At 38.8% G+C, this 16,767-nt stretch overlaps 2 protein-coding genes across 2 annotated transcripts; one reads left to right on the forward strand and one right to left on the reverse strand.

Annotated features, from left to right (window-relative positions):
• Nucleotides 1-9,307: 9,307 nt before the first annotated feature.
• Nucleotides 9,308-12,645, reverse strand: LOC114295779 (uncharacterized). Its single transcript, XM_082880875.1, has 7 exons — nucleotides 12,261-12,645; nucleotides 10,548-10,757; nucleotides 9,943-10,024; nucleotides 9,817-9,859; nucleotides 9,662-9,715; nucleotides 9,486-9,574; nucleotides 9,308-9,329 (listed from the first exon to the last, which is right to left on the reverse strand). Exons 1-7 carry the CDS (start codon nucleotides 12,643-12,645, stop codon nucleotides 9,308-9,310), a joined length of 885 nt encoding a protein of 294 aa, XP_082737001.1.
• A 2,130-nt stretch (nucleotides 12,646-14,775) lies between these two features.
• On the forward strand, nucleotides 14,776-15,582 carry LOC114295780 (uncharacterized). The gene has a single exon (XM_028240080.2). The coding sequence runs from the start codon at nucleotides 14,776-14,778 to the stop codon at nucleotides 15,580-15,582; it is 807 nt and encodes a 268-aa protein (XP_028095881.2).
• Nucleotides 15,583-16,767: the final 1,185 nt, after the last annotated feature.

Here is a 16,767-nt window from a genome sequence, read left to right on the forward strand (position 1 = left end):
CATATTAGCTGTATCAACACATCAACAGATAAACAAATCACACATCAACAGATAAGCATATTAGCTGTATCCACACTTCACTAGACAAGCATATGAGTTGTATCTACACTTCTCAAAGATAAGCCTATGAGCTGTATCTTCACTTCTCTAGACAAGCATATGAGCTGTATCTACGGAGTTCATCCCCCATCTCCTCCCAACACTATCCGGTTTAGAGGTTCATCCCCCATCTTCCCCTAAACCGCGGAGTACATCCCCCATCTCCTCCTCTACACATAATGCATATAAACTCAAAGGTTCTATATACAATCAATCAATACATAAAATTAATGTATTCAACCACCGTCATACTCTATGACGCATTCAATCGATTAGTTTTAGTTTGCCTAATCATCATGTATTGTCTACAACAATCAAGACTATCCTCCACCGATAGCCCAAAGCAGTTATTTCTAAATAGAAAATAAATGCACAAAATAGATATTAAATCAACATTTCAATTTGGTGAGCGATAAATGATCCAATTACACCCTCTAATCCCTTCCCTTTCCAATTTCCTCATTCTCAATTCAATCCCTCATTTCCAACAATTAATTGTACAAATTAATCAATCAATGTAATTAGGGCATTTTCCATAATTAACATTTCAACTCCCACGGTTTCATTTTCGTCAATGTTTCAACATTAATTTCATTCCTTCATGCCAAACATGCATTTAGGTTTTATATAATTAAAAACCCAACTTTTGTAAAATTACACAAAGGCCCAAACTCTCTCAAAATTACCCAACAACCCCCAACATATCGAAATGCTAAAATTTAAAGACAAAGTTCATAAAGAGGAGTAGGATATCCCTACCTCGGAGTTAGAGCTCGGATGGAGAAGAGACCAAAACCAAAGTGCTCCAAAAGCCAAGATTTTCGGATCAAAACGATGCCTCGACGATCAACACAACTTTTATGAAGACCAAAGGTGAGGAAAACACCCTAGCTAGATCAATACTTAGAGAGAAGTTATGGTTTTAGAGAGAGGAGCTCTCAAATGGCTTTTTGGAAAAGTAAGAGAGAGAGAGAGAGAATGTAAAAAGTGAATTTAAAACGCCTAGCTGCCAACTGATATACGACGTTCCCGCTCGAGCGAAGAACACAATGCTCGAGCGTCAAGAACAAAAATCTGGACACGCTCGAACGCAAGAAGGCCTGCCCGAGCGCCAAGACACATGAATAAAGCACATCCGCTCGAGCGTTGATTTCCCCCTCCCAGAACTTACACCGAAAAAGTACTACCCGCTCGAGCGCCAGAGTACCCGCTCAAGCGCCACCGCTCGAGCGTAAAAATCACACTTGTAAAACGCAGGGACACGAAAAACTAGGAGTGTGCAATATCCGCTCGAGCGCAACAAGACCCGCTCGAGCGGAACGACCAAAAACCCGACAACAAGATTTTAGACCAAGGTTCAACCCACCTGTTCGAAACAAGCCCAACACATCCTATAACTCAAACAAACGGAATTAAAGGATAACAACAAGATAGATACAACTACCAACTTCACGGAACCGAGTCTGGAATACAATAGAACAGTCAAGGGACAACCAGGATCGTTATAACTGAAGAAAGTCACAGGGAAACATTATTCTTGAGTGCCAGAAGAGAACGTTTGAGGGGGGAAAAAAAAAGAGAAGAGAAATATGAATAAAGTCAAAGGGAATTTAAATTCAACGTTTTCTACTTGAGAATTGAACCCTTAGATGATTTAGAAAACCTTAAATGAGGTGATTAGGTTCAACTAATATCGTTAAGTTACAATTAATCAAAAAATTCTCTTTTCTTGGAGACTGAGCAAACTTAGTTTGAGTTAAACTCGGCCACATAAGCTTATGAAACAATTAGTGGCCTGATCTAGTTAGTTCCTAGAATAAAATAGAGAAGGATGGAGAAAGTTACAAAGAAACATTATTCTTGAGAGCCAGAAGAGAAAGTTAGAGAAAAGATGAAGAAATCGAAAGAAAATCAAGAGGAATACAAATTCATCGTTTTGGACTTGAGAATTGAACACTTAGATGATTTAGAATACCTTAAATGAGGTCCTTACGTTAAACTAATATCGTTAAGTTACAATTACTCAGAAAATTCTCTTTCTTGAAGATGAAAAAAGCTTAGCCTATGTTAAACATGGCCACTTAAGCTAATGAAACAATTAGTGGCCTAAGCTAATTAGTTCCTACAACAAAATGGAGAAGGGAGGTAGGTGAAGCACAAAGAAACTTAGAGAGAAACATTGGGCTTATTTGGATTGCTTTTGGAAGAGAAAGTTAGAGAACGGAAGGGGAAATTGGGAGAATGTACAAGGGAATTCAAATTCAACCATTTGGACTTTAGAATTGAACACTTACATCATTTAGAAAAGCATAAATGTGGTGCTTATGTCAAGCTAATACCACTATTCCATATTTACTTAGAAAATTCGCTTTTTTGGAGGATAAGTAAGGTCAGCTTGAGTTAAGCTTGGCTATTTAATTCAGCATTTATGTCATTTAGAAAAGATTAGATTAGGTGCTTATATTAAACTAATACCATTAACCTACATTTACTTAGAAAGTTCGCTTTCTTGAAAGCTAAGCAAGGTCAGTTTGAGTTAAACTTGGCCACTTAAGCTAATGAAACAATTAGTGTCCTCAGTTAATTAGTTCCTAGAAGAAATAGGGAAGGATGGAGAAGGACGGAGAAAGTTGGATAGAAACATTCTTCTCCAGAGGTAGAAGAGAAAGTTAGAGAAAAGAAAGAGAAATAAAAAAAAATCAAAGGGAACTCATATTCATCCTGTTTGACTTGACAATTGAACACTTAAGTGACTAAGAAAACCTTAAACGTGGCGCTTAAGTTAAACTAATATCGTTAAGCAATAACTATTCATAAAATTCTTTTTCTTAGTGGCTAAGTAAGGTTAATTAGAGTTAAACTTTGCCACTTAAGCTAATAAAACAATTAGTGGCCTAAGCAAATTAGTTCGTTAAAGAAAATAGAGAATGACGCAGAGGGACGAAGAAAGTTACGGAGAAACCTTATTCTTGAGTGTTAGAAGAGAAAGTTTGAGGGAAAAAAAGAAGAAGAAATAGGATGAAAATCAAAGGGAATTCAATTTCATCGTTTTGGACTTGAGAATTCAACACTTAGATGATTTAGAAAACCTTAAATGAGGTGATTAAGTTCAAATAATATCATTAAGCTACAATTTATCAGAAAATTCTTTTTCTTGGAGGCTAAGTAAGCTTAGTTTGAGTTAAACTTGCCCACTTAAGCGAAAGAAACAATTAGTGGCCTAATCCATATAGTTCCCAGGACAAAATAGCGAAGGATGGAGAAAGTTACAGAGAAACATTATTCGTGAGAGCAAGAATAGAAAGTTAGCGAAAAGAACAAGAAATTGGAAGAAAATCATAAGAAATTCAAATACATCGTTTTGGACTTGAGAATTCAACACTTAGATGATTTAGAGAACCGTAAATGAGGCGATTAAGTTAAACTAAAATATTAAACTACAATTAGTCCGAAAATTCTCTTTCTTGGAGGCTAAGCTAGGTTAGTGTTAGTTAAACTTGGCCACTTAAGCTAATGAAACAATTAGTGGTCCGAACTAATTAGTTCCCACAACAAAATGGAGAAGGAAGGTGAAGCACGGATAAAGTTAGAGAGTAATATTCAGCTTGTTTGGTTTGCTTTTGGAAGAGAAAGTTAGAGAACTTAACCATTTGGAGATTACTTTAGAGATTAGTTTAGAGATTACTTACCCAAAAAAGAAAGATAAAGAACAGAAGGAGAAATTGGAAGAATGTAAAAGGGAATTCAAACTTAACCATTTGGACTTTGAAAAAGATTAAATAAGGTGCTTGTATTAAACTAATACCGTTAACCTACATTTACTTAGAAAGTTCACTTTATTGGAGGCAAAGCAAGGTCAGTTTGAGTTAAACTTGGCCAGGTAAGCTAATGAAGCAATTGCTGGCCTCAGCTAATTAGTCCATAGAAGAAATAGAGAAGGATGGAGAAGGACGGAGAAAGTTGGATAGAAACATTATTCTTCAAAGGTTGAAAAGAAAGTTAGAGAAAAGAAAGAAAAAGAAGAAAAAAAATCAAGGGGAATTCATATTCATCCTTTTGGTCTCAAGAATTGAAAACTTAAGTGACTAAGAAAACCTTAAGCGAGGTGCTTAAGTTAACCTAATATCGTTAAGCAACAATTACTTAGAAAATTCTCTTTCTTGGTGGCTAAGCAAGGTTGGTTTGAGTTAAACTTGGCCACTTAAGCTAATGAAACAATTAGTGGCCTAATATAATTAGTTCGTTGATGAAAATAGAGAAGGATGCAGAAGGACGAAGAAAGTTATAGGGAAACATTATTCTTGAGTGCCAGAAGAGAATGTTTGAGGAAAAAAAAGAGAAGAGAAATATGAATGAAGTCAAAGGGAATTTAAATTCATCGTTTTCTACTTGAGAATTGAACCCTTAGATGATTTAGAAAACCTTAAATGAGGTGTGTCACGCCCCACTTTTTATTACTCGAAGTATTACCAATTTCATTTACTTAATTCCATTTCAGAGATAACATGCGGAAATAAACTCGTATATTCAACTTGTAGAAGTGAATAACATTGCTCTCATTCGTATGCAAGTAAATACAACATGAGAACACTAAATAAATTGCCCTTGGGCTTACATCATTAAAAGTCAAGAAGAAGGGTATAACCCTTTTACATAAATGGCATTCCGCCAACACAAAAGAGGCCCCGTGGCCAACAAATAAGAAGATCCAAAACGTTGTAGCACATCCTGGCTATCACCTGAAAAAGATTCAACAACGTGGGATGAACATATAGTCCAGTAGAGATCTCAACATGATCCTCAACAATAACAACTTACAGATAGCTATGATCATGAATGTTCAATCTCATACTAGAATAGTAATGTGGCAGTTTATACAAAATATACATAAGTATGAACTTTTATCGAAAACGGCCATTTCATTCAACGCTATAAGCGGTTCACCTTCTTTCCTTTTAATTACCCATTTTTCCAAACTTTCATGACTATAACAGTTTTTTTTTTTTTTTTTTTAAAAAAACAATTTCACCAAGCCCATTACTCTTCCCCCATTTTCCGTACTTACAACAAAATGACCTTTTTTGAAAACATGTTCACAAATACCCCACTTTCCTTCACACTTTCCAAAATCTCAAAATGGCATTTTGGTTTGTTCCTAATACATTCATATCAATACATGCATGCCTTAAATAAAAGGGAAATAACAAATCATCAACATGTATATAATCCACAAATGAGGCAGCTCAGCCTTTCAAAACTGTAACCATCACAACCCATAACATACTCAGATACACTGACGATAACAATTAAAACTCTGCTCTACCGGCTATATTCACAGTAGCTAAGGATATGCCAAAGCGATAAGCGAGATAATAACTCATTTTAAACATTTCAAACCTCATAATAGATACACATTTTAGTCCTGTATCAATCTCAAACAAAAACACTTCCATACTTCACAAATGATACACATTTTGGTGTTGTATCAATATCAAACAAAAACACTTCTATACTTCACAAATGATACACATTGTAGTGCTGTATCAATGTCAAACAGTTTCCGGTTTAGAGGTCCATCCCCTATCTTCCCCTAAACCGTGGAGTACATCCCCTATCTCCTCCCACACAACACAATGTATATAAACAATTATCATATACAAATTCCTCAATACAACAAAGCATCAATAACAAGTGTAATACATACACATAAACTATTCAATAATGAGTAAAAACTTTAGGGGATTAGGTTGAGAGCTTCTCTCTCTAGATTCTAGAGAGAGAAAGCTCCCTCCGTTGTTACCCATGGAGTCTTGAGGGTTCCTTATCAGATTTTGATCTGGTTTGGATGGTGCTGTGTGTTGTTACTGATTATGGGCTTTTTTGTCCAGATTTAGGGGGATTTGAAGTTTGTTCCGGTGTAGGACAGAGTTTTGTCCGGTTGGTTGTGTTGTTCTATAGAGGAGAAGAATGTTTGATTATTTTGTAGATGTGTTGCTTGCGGTGGGTTATGAATGAAGAACTCCATTTAAGCGTGTGGATATAGTCGGTTTTGTCTGCTCCGTCGTTGGCTTGGTGGCTTGGTGTTGGGCTGGTTTCAGACGTCGTAGCTACTGTGTTGAGGATGATGTTGGCTTCATAACCATTGTTTGGAGGCAAGTGTTCTACCTCAGTAAGTGCAAAGTGCTGCTGCTGGAGTCCATGTTCGGAGCTCCGTGCTGGTAACTCGTGGAGCAAGGGGTTAGTGGGTTTCTTTCTGTTATTGATTCTTAGCTCATTGTTGTTCTGTGGGAACTTCTATGTTCACGCCGGAGTGACGTGTCATGCTCTGAATTTTTGAGTTGTGTGGTTGGATATATGGTGGTAACGCCGTTGTGGTTCTTTTTGATCTGCTACGGTTTGCAGCTTCGGTAATGGCTGGTTATGGAGCTAACTCAAGAAAATTGATGGAGGTGTGGGGACGCGCTTCTGGTGCGTGTTGGTGCTATTGGTTTGCTCATCATAGGGACAGTTAGGGACGGCTGTTAGTGTGTTGGGGTGATAAAAAGCTAAGTTTGTCTCTTGTTATAAATATATATAATATGTATATTGTATAGGTTTTGTGTGCAATGCCTGTTGATGTTCTGCTATCACGTGGGGTAGTTGTTGGTGGGATTTTCTTTTCCGAGATGGTGCACTGCAGTGTGTGTGGTATATATAATATTTATATATGCCTTTTGCTTAGTGGAATCCACGTGTGTAACTTGCGTAATTTGAGATGGTTGGTTGAAGTGGGGCCCGAGTTTTTGGACCCAAGGGTTTATTTTTGATTGCCAATCCGTGGGCTATTTTGGCTGCATGTATTGGTTGCAAGTGGGGCCCGACATTATTACTCCTTGTGGGTATTTTGTTGGGCCACCTTTGGTTATTGGCTGTAAGTTTGGTTTTTTTTGGACGTTTTGCATCATTTGGGCGCTTTTGAAATGTCCGTGGGCCATCTATCTTGGTGAAGTTCTGGGCTTTATTTATGGTCCCTATTTGTTTGATTTTCTATTAGTGGTCCATTTTATTGGGTTCTTTTTGGAAAATCTTTTGTTTAGCCTCTCTGCAGCGGATCATTTATAGTTGATTATTTTATGATGATTGATCGTGTGATCCTCATGTGACTCGATATGAGGGTGGTTTTGAGCCATCTCCGCCAAGAGTGATTGGGAGTCACTGCTATGGGGAATAGTGGTTCCATAACTAGCCGAGTTAGAGACTGGGAGATGAGCGGGAGGATAGCTACCGATTTTCTGGTCGCTTCTTGTCTTCATGTGACCCGTTCTAATTGATTGTATTGCCACGCCTGACATGGAGTGAAGGGGACACTGCCGTGGGGTTTGAGGCTTGTGATCTACCAAGGAAGGGACTGGGGGATGTGATGATTGCTCTCATGTATTGATTGGCTATGTATTGGTTTGTTGCAGCGGGGCTATTGTTTTTTCACTAAACTTCTCAAGACTATTGATTACGGTGATTGATTATGCAGGCTTCATGTGACTCAACCAGGATCTTTCATGGGATAGATATTTTCCTTCGTCATGGCTTTGGTTGAGTGGCTAGGATGTCACAGCTATGAGAAGCGAGATGCTTATTGGATTCCATGCTTTCATTCGAGGTAGAGACTGGGAGCAAGCGGTGGTAGTTATCATTTTTCGATTGGTCTTGTTGGGTGCCTAGTTAGTTACATTGGCCTTGTGTGTTTGTCTGTTATGTTTTATGAGTCTGTGGTGTGTTTTGTTTATTTGCCCATATATCCACCCCAAGTTTCCATCTATTATCTCTGATGGTAGAGGTTATTTGGGGACAAAAAGGATATATGGGCAAAGTAGGGTTCTTGTTTTTCTGTTGTTCTCTTGCTTTTGCGAGGGTGGTTTTATGTTGTAGGATGTCTAGTGGTAGTTTTATGTTACTTTTTTGTTCGTCTTTTATTTGCTGTTGGGCGTACCTGGGATATGCCCCTTGTAAACTTGTACATTTTACTGTCTTTATTTTGTGACTTACTTACCCAAAAAAAAAAAAAAAACTATTCAATAATGTTTAACCAACACAAGTGTAACGCATACATCACAATTCAACACACCAATGTCATCCTCCACCGATGACCAAGGACAAAACCTCTAGATGCATGTATTCAGTACACCTAATAAAAGAGACTCAACTCTCAAGCAAACCTTAAACCCAACAACGACACTAGTATGATAGGTAAGGATAAAACCCCCAAATATGTGTATTCGACACTCATGATACAATAGTTTAATTCTCAAATTTATTTTCCGAGACTCACATAGAGTTAACATTTCATTTACCATTTTCAAGATCAACTTCATAATTTTCTTAAGTCAACATGTTCCATCACTTATTCCAAAAACACTTTTCCCTTTTCACAAAGCCAATTACATTCTCTTCATTTTACAAAATCAATTCCATGGATCCATAACCCAACTTGATTCAATACGTTCATTTCAAAATAACCCCAATACCATAATTAATCCCTTAACTGTTAACACCTTCTACACAACTCATATTAACAATAGAAATTTACCAACATTGTTCAACCGTAAATCCTTTTTATTTTACCAAATCAAAATATAATTTAGGGCTTTCTCTTCTTTCAACAATAACATGCTAATTTTACTCTCTAATTAGTCCAAACCACAGTCAGTGATAACAAAACCATTCTCAAACAACCAACCCTAGGTTCCCCTCATGATTTTCAAAAAATCCAACACGGATATGATTTTCATGCAATACAAAACTACCACATGTCTATCTATAGACGGAGTATTGAAAAGGAACAAAGAAATCCCTACCTCAAATGGAGAGACCAAATTGAGAAGATGAAGGCCAAAAACCAAAGTGCTCCAAATCGCCAAACTTTCAGATTAAAAATGAAGCCCTCAACCCACTCTACCTTTCTTACAAAAGACTTAGTATAGATTTACACTAGAGGGAGATGAAAACTTAGAGAGAAGGTGTGTAGGGAGAGAGAGAAGATGGTTCTAGGGTTTTGAAATCAAAAGGGAGATGAACAAGTGGTATTGAAAGGTTGTTATTAAAGCCCATTAATTGGAAAATAAAAGGACAAGTTAGAATTAAATGAACACTAACTAGCATTAAATGAACACTAACTAGAATTAAATGAACACTAGTTAGAAATATGAATGGACAAGTTTGTCATAAAATCCCACTAATGGAATATGAATGGATCACTAATTCGAATTGAATGAACCATTATGAAAATTTAATAGACACTAGTTGGAATTAAATGGACATCAACCCTTGGTTTCCAAACACAACTAACCTGTTTTAAACCTACCCAACACGACCAAAGACTCATATACAAAGAGTAAAGGATGGAAACAGACCTCACCCTCGGATTTTCCAGCGGCAGCTTGAAGTAACAGTCCTTGCTTGTGCCATGACAAATTGGATGTCCTAAACAATATAGAAGGACCTGCCAGGTGAACAATGATAAGTAGAAAACTTGATTAGTGAGGCCCACTGTAGAAATACATAGAACACACACATTATTTGGGCTCACCCCACTCAACCCACAATACAGGACCTCACCACACTCGGAATAAGCTTCCTTAACCTGCACATAAAGAAATACTATATATATAATGGTAAGCTTGTAAAACATATAGGCCCTAACATCACTCAACCCATATATGTTCAAGGAAATTATGACTATACCACACTCAACCCACAACTATAATCAATCTTCATAAAATCACCCCTACACAGGCAGCAGATAATTAAATAAACTCTCAATATCATACTCACAGCCACTCAACTCACAATATACTGAACTCACATCACTCAGCAGCCCTCCCATCACTGCAAGGATGGGGCTTCAAGATAGAGTTAAGAAGGTTCCATTGAGAGAGGAACCAATGATCACCTGTTGCACAAGGAATATTGCTAACAGATAGCATTCTATTTCTAACCATTAGCAAAATAGAATTAATGATAACCTCAACTGGTTTACATTCTTTGTTGAAAATACGATTATTCCTTTCAATCCACACATGATACACAGTACAGAGAAAGGAGAGTCTAGTAATGGTAGATTTCATAGACTTTCCTTTGTGCTCTCTGTTGACAAACAATTTCAGGCCAGGGGACCTGTTGCCATTGAACATTGCATTTACCCTGCATTGTATGCCAAATTCTGTGAGTAAAGTTGCAGTCGAAGAAGAGATGAGGATGACTTTCATCATAGTCAAGGCAGAAAGGGCAAGTTGAGCTAGTAGAGATACCAAACAACTGGAGTCTATCACTAGTATTCAACCTATGGTAGATAGCCATCCAAACGACAAAACTGACTTTGGGAATTGTGGTATAGCCCCAGACCAAATTGTACTAAGGTACAGTATCCTGTTTATTTCTCCACAACTCCCAAACAGATTTAATAGTGAACACACCATCAGTGTTTAAAGACCAGACAGTTTTGTCCACCTCTAAAGGATTAGGAAGACAATTGTTAGGGGTTTGGGAGGTTAGTTTCCTAAGGTCCCAAGAGCTTGGAAAAGGCCACTTCCAAAGACCCCCAACAATTATTTGACTCACTTTGGAATCACCATTTAAACCAGAGTCATACATGATTCTGTCACCATATCTATCCCAAAGAGGGCCTAAATGATACCAGTTATCATACCACAGAAAAGTATTTTGACCATTACCAATCCTATGTCTAATAAGAGGGTAAATAACAGGCCTAAGAGAGAGAATTTTCCTCCAGACCCAAGAAGGGTCATTAGGGATTTTGATTTTCCAGAAGCACTTACCCTTAATAAGGTAAGATTTAACCCATTGGCACCACATAGACTTTTTTTTTTTTTTTTGGGTAAGTAAGTCATAAAATAAAGACAATGAAAATTTACAAGTTTACAAGGGGCATACCCCAGGCACACCCAACAACAAACAAATAAAAAATGTAACCAACATAACTACCACTGTACCCCCCTAAGAAGGGGGTAAACAAGAAACTAAGAACACAATAACCCAACTCTGCCCATATATCCTTTTTATCCTCTAGTAACCCTATCATCAAAGATAATAGATGGGAACTTGAGGTGGATATATGGGCAAAGATATACATAAAAACACCATAAAGCTAATAAACATAACAGACACTTTAACAAAGCAACAACCCTCACGCCGAGACAAAAATGATACTCAACCCCACAAGCCCCCAGTCTCTACTGCAGATAAAACATGGAATCCAATAAGCATCCCACTCCTCACCGCCGTGACATCCAAGCCACTTAACCAAAGCCGTGACGGAGGATAAAATATACCCCATGAGAAAACCCAGCAAAGTCACATGAAGCTAGCACGGTCAAAAACCATAAGCCACGATCTAAGGAGTTGAAGTGAACAGCAATAACCCCTCAGCAACAAACCAATACACAGCCAACAAAATCATGAGATCAATCATCACATCCCCCAGTCCCTTCCTTGGTAGATCACAAGCCTCAAACCCCACGGCAGTGTGCCCTTCACTCCATGTCAGGCGTGGCAACGCGATCAATTAGGACGGGTCACATGAAGACAAGAAGCGACCAGAAAACCGGTAGCTATCCTCCCGCTCATCTCCCAGTGTCTAACTCGGCTGGTTATCGAACCACAATTCCCCATAGCAGTGACTCCGCAATCAACTCACTCCTCAAAACCACCCTCATATCGAGTCACATGAGGATCACACAATCAATCATCATAAATAATCAACTATACAAGATCCGCTGCTAAGAGACTAAACAAAAATAATTTCCCAAAATGAACCCATTAAGCAATGGTCCAAAATAAAAACCTGCCCGCTGATCCAATACACTTGAACACCCGAAAACTTGGGCCACAAAAATAAAGCGGCACCAATAAACACGTGGGCCACAGTGAGTTGTCTGAAAGATTTACAATATAAATTGAGCCCATACGTGGCCCACCAACAAAATAATCCACGGCTTAACAAACTTGCACCAGCCCAAATCAATAGCAAAAAATCGTGGAGCCAAACATGTTTTGCTATGGCAGCCTTATTCCAAACCTCCATGGATTTAAAACCCAGGCCTCCCTCTTTTTTAGGTGTGCAAATTTTATCCAAGCAATCTTCGCATCATGCTTCCTAAGATCAGTACCAGACCAAAGAAAGGATCTAAGAAGACTTTCAATCTCCTTAATAACTTTCTTAGGTAAAATGAAAAGAGAAGACCAATAAACTTGCATAGAAAACAAGATAGTCTGGATGAGTTGGGCCCGACCAGCATAAGAGAGAAGTTTATTGGTCCAACTATTAATCCTTTTAGTGATCCTGTCAACAAGTTGTTTACAATCAGACGCTCTCAATTTAGTGGTGATGAGGGGCACTCCAAGGTATTTGACAGGTAAAGTCCCCTCAGTAAAAGAGGCAACATTAAGAATACTAGCCCTCAGCTCCTGATTATAGCCAGAGAAAAAAATGTTGCTCTTGCTAGGATTGGGATTGAGGCCAGAAAGGGAACTGAACTCCGCCAATCCATCCATTATCATCTGAACAGTGTTAACATCCCTTTTACTGAAGATCATAAGATCATCAGCAAAGCAAAGGTTCACTATTCTGGTTTTTTCACATCTCCAATGAAACTTGAAGAGAGGAAGCTTTGATTTTTCATCCAAGATCCTAGCAAGGACTTCCATGGCCAAAACGAACAGATAAGGAGGGGCTAGTCATGCAAGCTTTGATCCAAGAGATCATAATTTGGGGAAAGCCCATGGCCGTAAGAACATCAATGATGAATTCCCATCTAACCGTATCATAGGCTTTCATAATATCAACTTTCATAGCACACTTAGGAACAGGAGAGTTCTTATGGTAACCTCTCATAATCTCTTGAGATAAGAAGATGTTATCTGAGATTCTCCTCCCCTGCACAAACGCAGATTGGACGGGATCAATTAGATCAGGGAGGACCACTTTAACTCTATTAGCAATGATCTTGGCTATGCATTTATAGATAGTATTGCAACAGGAAATAGGTCTATAGTCCCTAACTTTCACCGGGTTAGGAATTTTAGGAATGAGAGCAATGGTAGTATTGTTGATTTCGGAAAGGAGTTTCCCAGATTCAAAGAAGGTTCTTATGGCCTGGGTAATATCTTTACCAACAATATGCCAAGTGCTCTTAAAGAAACCGACAGAAAAACCGTTAGGACCAGGGGCCTTATTAGCTTTTAAGGACCAAAAAACATCCTTAATTTCCTTGTCAGAGACAGGGCTAGCCATCTTAATAGCTTGATCAGAAGTGACTCTAGCATGAACCAGATCTTTTTTTTTTTTGGGTAAGTAAGTAATAAAATAAAGACAATGAAATTTACAAGTTTACAAGGGGCATACCCCAGGCATACCCAACAACAAATAAATAAACGAATACATAACCAACATAACCTACCACTGCCCCCCCTAAGATTGGGGGAGAACCACAAGAACAACAGAAAAAACAAAGTAACCCAACTTTGCCCATATATCCTTTTGTCCCCAAGTAACCCCTACCATCAGAGATAATAGACGGAAACTTGGGATGGATATATGGGGAACCAGATCTTGAATTCTACTAGAGCTACTATACTGGTCCTGAAAAGGAGTGCCTAGAAGCTTAGAGAAATAATCAATAAAAGCATCATGAACTTCCTCAGGTTTAGACGAAACCCTACCACCCTCCATCTTAACATTAAGAATTTTCCCTCTATTAATGTTACTCTTCACAGATCTGAAGAAGAATCTGCTACTCTTATCTCCCAGGCCAAGCCATTGGACTCTAGACTTTTGGTGGGCCAAACTCTCCTCGACAGCCCTAAGATCCACATACTTTTTAAGAAGACTCCTTTCAAGGATCTGAAAAGTGCTGTTACTAGGATCTTTGTCTAATTTCCATTGAATGGAATCCAGCTTAGCTTTGGAAGCCAAGACACGAGTAGAAATATCACTAAAATCCTTCTTGTTTAATGCTTTTAGGATAGGTTTCAGACTCCGGAGTTTTTGGCAAACTCTGAACATCGGGACACCCACAACATACTGATTCCAGTCCTTAGAGACACTAGGAAAGAACTCTTCGTGCTTAGCCCAGAAATCAAAATATTTAAAAGGTTTTTTGAAGGATGGGGCCTTAGCAGAGACAGCAACAACCACAGGGGAATGATCAGAAATACTAGAGGGGAGAAACATAGCATCAGAGGCAGGGAATTAGTCAATCCATGACTCATTGACCAGAACCCTATCAATCTTAGTGGCTATATAATCACCCCTAGTCCTCTTGTTAGCCCAAGTGAATTGACACCCACCATAAGATAGATCAACAAGCTCAGCAGAAAGAATATAGGAATTAAAAACCTCTTTCTCACTATTCCACTCTATATACCCCCCAAATTTTTCATAACTGTATCTGATAGCATTAAAATCCCCAAGAAAAGTTAAGGGAGTGGCAGAATTTAAAATGGATGAACTCAGCATATAGTCAAAAAATTCTTTCCTCAAAATATTACTGTTCTCAGCATAAACAAAACAAGTTTTGAAAACCTGGGCCTGAGATAAATCATTAATTTCACAAAAAATATGCTGATCAGACAAAGTGATCAAAGTAACATGTCTGGTTCCTTTTTTCTGGTGGCGAGAAGTCTATGTGGTGCCAGTGGGTTAAATCCTATTTACTCAAGGGTAGAAGTTTTTGGAGGGTCAAAATCCCCCCTGACCCTTCATGGGTTTGGAGGAAAATATTGTCTCTTAGGGACTGGATGTCTCCTCTAATTAATCACCAAGTTGGTTGTGGAGATTCTACATTCCTTTGGTACGACAATTGGCACCCTCTTGGTCCTCTATGGAATAAGTTTGGGGACAGGATCATGTATGACTCTTGCCTCAACAGTGAGACCAAAGTCAGTCAAATCATCAATGGTCACTCTTGGAAGTGGCCTATTCCTAATTCTTGGGAAATTCAGGAGTTGATCTCATCTACTCTTGAATGCTGCAAACCTAACCCTTCCAAGTGTGACCAAGTTATCTGGAATCTTACTACTGATGGTCAGTTTTCCATTCACTCAGCTTGGAATCATTGGAGACGTAGTTTTGGTAGAGTGGTTTGGCATAAACTCCTTTGGGGCCCTCACAGGATTCCTAAAGTCAGTTTCATTGTCTGGGTTGATATCCATAACAGGTTGTACACTGGTGATAGGCTAATGCTGTTTGGTTTAGCTCCTCATTCTCAGTGCCCATTCTGCCTTGATCCTGGAGAAAGTCATTCTCATCTCTTTTTTAAGTGCAGTTTTACCAATAGAGTTTGGGGTGCTATTGAAGGCAAATGCAACATGATGTGGCCTGCTTTGGATTGGCCTGATATTGTTACATATGCTACGAAGGAGGCTAAGGGTAATTCTCTTAGGGCTAATATTCTGAGCAATGCTTTCTTGTGCTCTATTTACCACATCTGAATTGAGAGAAATAATCGTGTTTTTTTTTTTTTTGGGTGAATAAGAAATAATATAAAACAGAAAGATTTACAAAAATACAAGGGGCATACCCCAGGCCCTAACAACAGAAGACAACACAAGCCTCAGCCCACAGGCACCGAAGCCCAAAGAAACACTAACAAAAAACCTAAACCAAACCTAAGAGCTACATCCGAAAATTAGGAGAGCCAAAAGAAAAACGTTGCCAAGCAGATTGTACAAAGGCCATATCCTATGATGAATAGGGACCTTGTACAAAGGACAAACCAGCAACCAACAAGCACCATTACAACAGTCCAAAAACTCCCTACACAACCCGTAGGGATGGGCATCAACACACCCACACGCCTCCCTACACAACCCGTAGGGATAGGCACCTGTAACAAAATAAATGTAATACAAAAATTGTAACTCAAGCAAGCTGAAGTGATGTACCAAGAGGGGCCCATCCTACCGAATTGCTCAAGAAACCTGTTACACAAGATACCCAAATACACATGAAACCTCCTACACAAATAAAAATAAAAGTAAAGACCACTGATTTGCTCTCATTTGTAGCATAGCAAGGCGCTTGAAGCAGCCATCACTATGGTACATACACACCTTGCCAACAGCCATCCAAATCTGAATAGCAATCAGCCACCACTCCTTCACAGCATGAGAGAAGTAAAAGAAATAAAGATAGCTAATAAACCCACTGAAATGCCTAGGCAAGGCGCTACTAGCAGCCATCACCGAAGGGTAAATCCACACAGCGTACAACGCCAAAGAGGTGCGCTGATTGCAGCCATCTTCACACCACCAGGCAAACCCCGACACAGCTAGCTGCCAGTGCCCAAAATTAGTAACCAGCGGCAAACTTCTAGCAGCCAAAGTCCAAATCCAATAGCCATCCGAGATAAACTGCCAGGAGCAATCCCACCTTACAAGTTGCTGCTTAACCTGTACAGTATATAGTAGAGAGGAATTTCCATAACAATGTATAGAGTCATACAGGAGAAGAAACAACAAACATACAATATAGGACCTCCCTCACTCGACCCACAATAAAAGAGAACTCTCCACTCAATGTAAGGGCTCCCATCACTCGGCCCACATATTCCGTGCTCTCTCATTCCAGCCAGCTGGACAATGAACTTGAGATACCGTAAACCTGCACAAAAATAT

This window comes from Camellia sinensis, chromosome 7, assembly GCF_055761805.1.
Source record: "Camellia sinensis isolate YWXY chromosome 7, ASM5576180v1, whole genome shotgun sequence".
Taxonomy (NCBI): domain Eukaryota; kingdom Viridiplantae; phylum Streptophyta; class Magnoliopsida; order Ericales; family Theaceae; genus Camellia; species Camellia sinensis.